This window comes from Anabas testudineus, chromosome 15, assembly GCF_900324465.2.
Source record: "Anabas testudineus chromosome 15, fAnaTes1.2, whole genome shotgun sequence".
Lineage (NCBI taxonomy): Eukaryota > Metazoa > Chordata > Actinopteri > Anabantiformes > Anabantidae > Anabas > Anabas testudineus.
In genome coordinates, this window is record NC_046624.1 from 6,889,242 (window position 1) to 6,898,827 (window position 9,586).

A 9,586-nucleotide genomic window follows, 5' to 3' on the forward strand; every position below is an offset into this window, starting at 1 on the left:
CTATGTGATGACAAAGTGTGAGACAAAGGTGAGGCTGTCGCTGTGACAACACCATCATTACTTCCTGCTCTCACTTCTACCTCTGAATGTGTGAATAACAAGATTATATTTTTTTTTTTGCTGATGAATGGAGAGAAAAGCCAATTAAAGAAAGCAGGAAGTCATTACGTTGATGTATAATGGCATCCTATTTATCATATGGGCTGCTAGAGCATGATGCCAGATAAATAACAACACTGTTGGTTTAACATGTGTACTTTATCAGCAGTTGTCAGTGTTACTGTGTACGCGATTACCATTACAGCTTCAGATCAGTAGTTAGTAAGGACGCTGGATGGCTTTAAAACAGGACGTGAGTCATACATATATCTATATATGTACATATATAAATATACATATATAAATCAATATATATACATACAGAGAGAGAGAGGGAAAGAGAGAGAGCTGCACCATAATATTCAGACTTTGCTTTTACTATCATCATTGTTTTTATGTCTGTGTACTACATCTCTATCCCGTTGTTGCTTGTGGATGTGGTTACCAAGGTAACATCTCTAGTGGCCTGCAATTTGAGAGTATGGTGCCCTGTAATGTTGGCTCCATGTTACCATAGCAAATTTCTCTGTTCTACAGTAGATACTGTATACGGGGGCTTAGTGGCTAATGCTCCTCAGTGCAGCAAACACAAAGACAGTTAATTAGGGTTTATAGAAAAATCTATACGGTGACAGTGGTTCAGGGAAGCCTCAATTGAATTTATCCATCTAATGCTGCTCTTTTTGTCAGTTCAATTTTCAATCTTCCAATAATATTAGTATAATATTATGCTATTTAATTATTGCTTTAAATAGTAGTAACAATGCCGTTACTCTACCAATGCAATAAACACAATAGCAGAGGTAAAATTATCCTTATAAAATAAAAGAAATAACATAGAATACCCTCCGTGCACAGACAAGAACAGCAAAGTAACTGTATGCATTATACTTTGTGCATAGAGTGCATTACATTTATAGCCCTGTGTACTCTCCTGAAGAGATGACTTAACAAGAAGGCTTAAGTATACGCACATATTCTTGGTTGGGAGTGAAAGCAGTTGGCTTCTCAAAAGAAAGTCTGTGAGAAAACGTGCTGTATTACACAGCAGTTTCACAAATTTAAAATTCAAAACTTTGGATGTTAACTGAAATCGGAGACACTTAAAGATATGATAAAATAAATGCACTGCATTATCATATTGTAGTAGTATACTGCAAATATTGTATGGACTTGCATCTAGAATAAAAAAGGTTTTGCACTGTTTGGAAGAGCAATTCACTTGTTCACTTGGCAGCTTGCCAAGTGAACAAGGAAATTGAAATCTATTTGTATACATTTATAAAAAGCTAATTAAGAAGAGGTATGCCTGTCAGATAATGCACGAATTAAGCAAATTCTGCCCTTAAAAAAAGAATATAAATTTGCTTTGCCCTTTAGAATTATAATATGGAGTCTATACCTACTGAAGTGCAAACCAAATGCCATGACTTCAGGTAAAGCAAATGGAGGAAGTGAAGCTATAGAGAGATATATCATTCTTATGGGGCATGGCTGTTACTTTAATTAAGACATTCACTATTGCATATTCAAGTATGTGCTGCTCTGGGCTGCATTAGCCAATCATGAATACTGTGCTCTGCCATTGGCTGAGCTCTGGAGAGAGCCGTGCACTGTGCTGTGAGGGGTTGGGGGGGTTCTCTATCTCCTCTGCGCTCTCCCATTCAACCTCTGTAGTCAGCAGAACGAGCAGCTTAGCAGAGCAGCACAGCATCCGCGGCTGTAGCATCCTGCAGATGACTTTGCTCCATGGAGAAAAAGGAGGGGAAAAAGCAGGAGTTGAAGAGAAAGAGGTAGCTCTAGAGATGAAGAGAGACTGAGAGGAGAGGAGAAGCACAGAAGGAGTGACAATGGGAGATGAAGGGAACTGAGTAAACGCCGCTACTTGTCTGAGGAACGCTGCAGCTGTACTAAATCTGGCGCTGTCAAGCAAACCCCTTAAGCAGCCCTGTGAATGAGAGCGGCAAGGGGGCAGAGAAGAAGAAAAAGTGATTTGAGGAGCTGATTTCATCACTCTGGACAAGCAGGGATGGGAGCTCCCTCCATCAGCAAATCAAACTTCAGGCAGGAGAAGTGCCTTCAGATCGCCAGTCTGAACTTGGAGCAAAGGAAACAGGCAAAACGATAGTTGTCCTGTTAGTGGCTGAAAGGTGAAGCCTCGTGCAGGATCTGTGGCTACTGCGCTGCTTGGTACAGCTAAGTCTCAGCTGTCCTCTTTCCAAGTCCCCCGCTGAGTCCTCCCTGGCACTTGTTTGGTCCTGGTGAATGTCTTCTCTGCATGCGCTCCCACTGCTCGGCAGTTGAACACACTCATGGTCGATGCCAAGGCGAGGAACATGAAATGTCTGACTTTCTTCTTAATGCTTCCCGAGTCAGTGAAAAGCAAGTCAAGTAAGAGCTCCAAGAAAGGGAATGCCAGCGGCAGCTCCAAGCTGCCCCCAGTTTGTTATGAGATAATCACCCTAAGGAGCAAGAAGAAGAAGAAGATGGCAGCGGACATTTTTCCCACCAAAAAGCCAGTGTCCACCACCACAGTGCAACAGTATCAACAGCAGAACCTCAACAACAACAACACTATACAGAACTGTAACTGGCAGGGGCTCTATTCTACTATAAGAGAACGGTAGGTACAAGCAGGAGGCATGACATTTAAACATGTATCTAAAAATGTCTCACTAAACATTTGTGCAAGGTGTTTACATTAGTATATGAAGGTCTTTGTGCGTTTTTGTATGTGTGTGTGTGTGTGTGTGTTCCCCCTGCCCTGCCCTCAATCTGCTGGGGGTATCTGTGTTTACACCCTCTCCTGCTCCTGCAGACTTTGCCGCTCTGACATAACAGAGGGCGGACAGGCAGCGTTTGATATGCACAACAGGCAGGGGCTGCTCTGTACGAAAAGCAAAATATTTACCTTGGCCTATCAGTAAAAGACCCCAGCTGTCCAGTTTAAAACGTAGGCTTTCCCACCCCGGCTTTGTTGTCTCTCCAAAACACGGGCCTGTTTACCCAGCCCTGTGACATGTTCCATTACTCAATAATATATGAACGTATTGTTGGTCCCATTTCCTCACAGTGGGGATTTTCCACTCAGTCCACTGTCTTGTTTGTCTGGCTAATGTGTATCTCTGTAGATATAAAGAGTTTACGAATGGATGAGTTAAAAAGTGCTTTGATATCATTATTACCTCTTAGCATACAATGACTTTTAATAACAATATGGATGTAGTTTTGTCTAAAGCACTTGTGATACTTTACACAATCTTATTTTTAAAGTAGCAGGAACGTATGAATATAATGCAGTGTACGTACATGTTATTAGTCACATACATGTGAAAATGAGTTTGCTGTGATTCTCATTTACAGAATTAAGCTTTTTTCCCCCCTTATCGTCTCCTCCTGTCTGTCTTTTGTTTCTTTCCCCTTTTAGAAATTCAGTAATGTTCAACAATGAGCTGATGGCAGATGTTCACTTTGTGGTGGGTCAGACTGGAAGGACCCAGAGGCTGCCAGGACACAGAGTAAGAATTTCATCAACCAGCGAAGTCAGAATAACAGGGAGGAAATTAACAAACAAGCAATCAGTCAGCCTGGCCTGGTACTGCTCCTATCATATCAGCATAAAAATAATCTTCCTCAATGGCAGCAGTAATGGAACTGAAATCCTTTGTGCTCCACACTCACTTCCGCACCATGTGTCTCTTCAAGACAGTCTTCAATTATTTATGTAAATGAGGCTGAAGGATAGAGACAGAGTGAGTGAGGGAGGAAGGGATATCCTCTTCAGCAGTCATCTCACACTGAACGGATCGCTTTTGTCTCTGTCTCGGCTCAGCCTTTCAGAACCCGCTCTGCAATTACCCAACTTTTAATCAAACACAACAGCTCCCAGTTACAGTGATAAGACACAGACTGAGGTGCATTCAACGCTCCATCTAAATTCTATGAACTACTTCAACACATTTTACTTATTCTCTTGGTTCGCTTTTGTATTTAGGAAGGGTACTCAAATACTACAAATATATACTATTTTACTATTATAGCTGATATATAATTGCTCCTGTTTGTCCCAGTATTGAACTGCAGGCCAACATCTTCTGACTGTGGTGCACCCTCTGACCTCATTTCTTTTCAAGATGTTCACATAAATGATTGATTAATGATACAGAAAGTGCATCATAATGTCCACTCGTCTTAAATTATAACAGTCTCATTCTTTGAATAATGAATGTGGCTCAGCTATCCATTCCACATCACCACTGTCTGATGAGCATCTTCCTCTTCTTTATGAGAGAGGAGGTGGCGCTGCGGTGCACTTATAGAAAACAGTTATGGAGGGACACCGAGGAAATCCTGACTGCACTTTGTGCTGAGACATCATGTCAGTGGATTATAAAGACGTTCAGCGCAGCAATCTTTGTTGTGGCCATTTGGCAGAAATTCAGATGTGAAATATGATTTGATTTCCAAAGTTATATCGTGCTATGATGGAGGATGGAGGCAGCGCTAAAAGCTGTAATTTACGTGAATATTTGTAAAACACACAGACTCAAAGGACTAATCTCGTTCCACTGTGTAGTATTTATATACTGGTCTCTAGTTAGCTACATAAAACAGTAACTGCCTTACAGCTGACCTTTCTGAAGCATGAATTTCAGTGTGTAACAATAGCAGCAGCACTATTTCCAGAAATGCCTATTTATACATTTTTATTTACAATAGGTTCACTGCAATCTAATCAATTTGGAGAAATTCTTACCTTTTATGAGAAAAAACACCCACGCTTGCTCCCCGCACACACACACACACACACACACACACACACACACACACACATAAAACATGAAATGTACTTGAATATAATTACACGATTCACAGTCTTGTGTACAGAGCTAATTTCTCAAATTATTAGTAGCATTGTGTTGCAGCCGATTTCATCATAAGTTCAGATAAGTCATTAATTTCAGTAAATTGAACTTTTGTTGCTCTCACGCTCACACTCCTGTTTTTAAATCAGATGCAGTCTTGTTCATTAGAAATCTGTATCCCCGTCCTCGGGGAAAACAGTAACTCGTAAACAGCAATGAGCACTGCTCATTATGTGAGAAACTCAACAGGTCTCTCCAGTGATTAGGAAGGAAACACTGTTCAGTATCCATTAAGAGATGGGAGATTTCATGTAAAGAGAGAAACGCTACATGTGAATTAAATTCATTTAGCACAATTCCCATTTGTAATAATGTCGGACATGTTTTCATTTCTCTTTTCCTTCTGTCACTTTTGTTTTGTCTTCTCTTTCCAACAGTATGTTTTGGCAGTGGGCAGCTCAGTGTTTCACGCCATGTTTTATGGTGAACTGGCTGAAAATAAGGATGAAATCCATATTCCGGACGTGGAACCAGCAGCGTTCCTGGCAATGCTGAAGTAAGGATTCGATTCTCGTCTGTCTTAACTCTGCACCTCTTGTGGTTTTATGATATGTTATGATTTGCTCAAATCTTATTTCCATTTGATGTTGGTTTGATGAAATAGTCTCAAGCTCCAACTGGAACACATTAAGCTACGTGTTCAGCGCTCACTCATGCCAAGTGTTTCAATCTCTTTTCATGTACTTTCATTACCTACCTTCATTATACCTTCTACTTGCTGAATCAGGACATTTTGTTCCCCATCTCCTCCTTCCTCTGCCTACATAACTTTTATTTTTGGGTATTGTTTTCCTCGTCTTTGCCAGTGAGTTACAGTAGGTGGTAGATGAGGTGTAGAAGACTGTACTTGGCTGGTTTGATTAGTTAATGCAGTTTAATTTTTTATGGATCATCTTAACAAACTTACTTACTGTTACATTTTGCATGACATTTCTGTGGTGTCTGATCTGTTTTCTACAAAGCTGAGATTTTTTTTTAATGTCAACAGGTACATTTATTGTGATGAGATTGACTTGAGTGCTGACACAGTGTTGGCCACTCTCTATGCTGCCAAGAAGTACATTGTCCCTCATCTGGCACGTGCCTGCGTCAACTTCCTGGAGACCAGCCTGAGTGCCAAGAATGCCTGCGTGCTACTCTCCCAGAGCTGCTTGTTCGAGGAGCCAGAGCTGACACAGCGCTGCTGGGAGGTGATTGATGCCCAGGCCGAGTTGGCATTACGCTCAGAGGGCTTCTGCGACATAGATGCCCAGACTCTGGAGAGTATCTTACAGCGAGAGACACTCAATGCTAAAGAGATAGTGGTATTTGAGGCAGCGCTCAGCTGGGCTGAGGCTGAATGCCAAAGACAGGAGCTCTCCTCTTCGACTGACAACAAGCGTAAGGTTTTGGGCAAGGCCATGTACCTGATACGGATCCCTACAATGGCTCTGGATGACTTTGCCAATGGAGCAGCCCAGTCGGGCATGTTGACGCTTAATGAGACCAATGATATATTCCTGTGGTACACAGCCGCAAAGAAGCCTGAGCTGCAGTTTGTCAGCCAACCCAGAAAGGGCCTAACACCTCAGCGTTGTCACAGATTCCAGTCCTGTGCATACAGAAGCAACCAGTGGCGTTATCGGGGCCGCTGTGACAGTATACAGTTTGCGGTGGACAAAAGAGTATTTATCGCTGGGTTTGGGTTGTATGGATCTAGCTGTGGCTCAGCAGAGTACAGTGCCAAGATTGAGTTGAAACGCCAAGGAGTGCTGCTGGGGCAAAACCTCAGCAAATACTTCTCTGATGGTTCCAGCAACACCTTCCCAGTGTGGTTTGAGTATCCAGTCCAGATCGAGCCTGATACCTTCTACACTGCCAGTGTGGTGCTTGATGGGAACGAGTTAAGCTACTTTGGACAAGAAGGGATGACAGAGGTGCAGTGTGGGAAAGTAACATTTCAGTTCCAGTGCTCCTCGGACAGCACTAATGGCACAGGCGTGCAGGGGGGGCAGATCCCTGAACTAATCTTCTACGCTTGACAACTCCTGCGCACACATTGGACTGATTTTCAGCACATTTAAGAGGAAATAGAAAATAATCACTTTGTGCATAGTGTCACTTCCTGTTATTTATTTTTGTCACAACTGTGCAAAAAAAAAAGATGATCTCAGACCTGTGAAAAGGTCCTATGTGGTTTTGACTTTAGTAAATGGTCCATTTGAGTTGGACCGGATATGTTTTAAGATGTTGGATTGTCTAAAATATGCAGATGAAAACAGTAAAAAAAAAAATCAAAAATATTTTGCACTACATGTGCATGTAAATATGAATATATGTAAATTCAGAAATGTATATGATGCCACAATGGTGGCGAACACAGGCCACATAGATACCTTATATGATGAATATCTTACAGTATGTTTATTGTTTCTATGCTTACATAGAACGCACATTTATAGCAGCAATACTTCACATTCGATATTCTATGATGAGCATTTCCTACCATGACTCAAGTCCAGCTCAGCATCAAGGAAGTGAAAAAAGCTGTACGATATTCAAAAAACATTGAAACATTTTACTCAACGATTATGGTCCAAAACATTGTTTGTCCTCTTGTAGTGCGTGATACCATTTAGGCATTTGTGTTTGAGTGGTTTAGACTGAATCTGCAGCTTTTTGCTACTTTCAGTATAGTAACAGTGCACTTAGGCAGGGCTTGAGGGGTCTTAGATCAAGGAGCACTAGATATAATGAAACACGTAGCCCCTAGAGTGCGTCTTCGTAGCATGTTGCTCTGCACCTACACTCAGCTCACTCCGGTGAGGTTTCATTTAGTACAGTGTTATGTTTACAGTGAAAAGTTACTTGATCACCATTCACTGATCACTCCGCAGCAGAGTGAAAGATTTCTTTGGACTCCGCCTGCACCGCAGTACTTACAGCATGGACAGAACAGCTCCACTTCATCCGACATGTACTACTAATTGTTCTGGCACCTTAGTTTTGTTTACAGGAAAAAAAAAAAACAAAAGATCAACGATTGTTTCAGTGTTAGAAGCTATTTATCTTATGGACTCTTACTACTTTGTTAAAAACACTGTGCCCTCTGAACTGCTAAGCACCCCCCTCCCAATGTGATTGCACAGTATCAGTAACTGCAGAAGCATACTGTATATGCTACAGAATTGCACTGATGTTGGTTTATTATTGATTTGGATATTTTCTTTCACTTGTTCTTTTTAATGAGGCAGTTCTTTGGATTTTCTGTGCTATATTTTCTAGTGTAGGCTAAACATCCGCAGGCTTGTCTGCCGATGACAATGAATGGGCAACTGGTGTTCCTGTCCTGTGTTTACGTGCTACAGCGCTGGGAGACCAACGAATGTGTATGATTGTTAATGATGCAAATAAACAATACAGACTGGAACATGGTGGCTATGTATCCCATCTGTAAAAAGCAGCGCCTTTAAACTTAACATGGTTCGTCTGAGATTAGGTGATTGGCAACAGCTGATGTTCTTCTGCACTGCAGTGATTTACAGGACCAAGGAGAGCTGTCTTTTGATTGATGATGCCTGTCTTCGTACCACTTACACACCCTGCTTTTTGTCTGTCAACTCTAACTCTATTCTGCATCCCACTGAACTATGCAACACTATACCGCCCTCTTGTTCATGTGAATTTCATTAGGCTAAAACTGAAGTATTGCTTTTGATGTGCAGTCACTTCTGGAGTACAAAGACACTGACACAACAGCAACCAATCTCGACACTCTTGAATTTTCTCAGCTTGTAGTTTTATAGAAGGGCTCCTTGACACGACCATCACGAGCTTTCAGGTTTCAAGAGAAAAGAATCATAATACAACCTCAAATGTCTAAAAACCCTGAAGTGTTGAATTTCTGGCTGCTTGACCCCCGGTAAATCCCACTGTATCTGCCTGCTGCTATAAAAAAAAAAAAAAAAAGACGAGTCTTAAAAGAGGATTTTCGTGTACAGCTTTGTCTCAGTGAGAGATTCTTTACTTGTGTGGTTGTTCAATGTCCAGGGCAAAAACAAGTATGCTGTAAAAGTCAAAAAGATGAGTCCAGATAGTTCATTTGCTCGATTTTGAGACAAATCACATCTTCGTGAACTTTATTTTCAAAAATATAATCACTCCTGGGAGCTTATGGCAGGTACTTGATTACCAAGCACTCAATAATGCCGGGAACAAGTTTGACATCGCCAATAAGCACGAAAGCCTTGATGAATTGAACTCAATATGTTGGGGGACTCTATGCTTCAGCACGATTTTTCACGATTGTGGCACTAATGTTGTAAGCAAGATCATTAATTGCAGTGGAAGTAGCAGGGGACTAGAATGTGCCAGGAATAAGACGCAGGGCTGCTTTCCACAGACACAGACAAACAGTTTCATTAAGCAAATGTACCTGATCTATGGCAGCAAAATCAAAATTCACCTACAAGAATTATTCAGATTCAGACTAGAGATACCCCATTACTACGTAACAACAAAAAACAGAATCTGGACACGTTTCATAATTTTCAATAATTGCCAATCAAGCCTACTGACGGACA

The 9,586-nt window shown here is 41.4% G+C and overlaps 1 protein-coding gene across 1 annotated transcript; it reads left to right on the plus strand.

Moving 5' to 3' along the window:
* Positions 1-1,781: 1,781 nt before the first annotated feature.
* btbd3b (BTB (POZ) domain containing 3b) lies at positions 1,782-8,413 on the plus strand. The gene is made up of 4 exons (XM_026354034.1): positions 1,782-2,722; positions 3,527-3,617; positions 5,402-5,520; positions 6,013-8,413. The coding sequence occupies exons 1-4, from the start codon at positions 2,412-2,414 to the stop codon at positions 7,043-7,045; spliced, it is 1,554 nt and encodes a 517-aa protein (XP_026209819.1). The 5' UTR covers positions 1,782-2,411; the 3' UTR covers positions 7,046-8,413.
* The last annotated feature ends 1,173 nt before the right edge of the window (positions 8,414-9,586 follow it).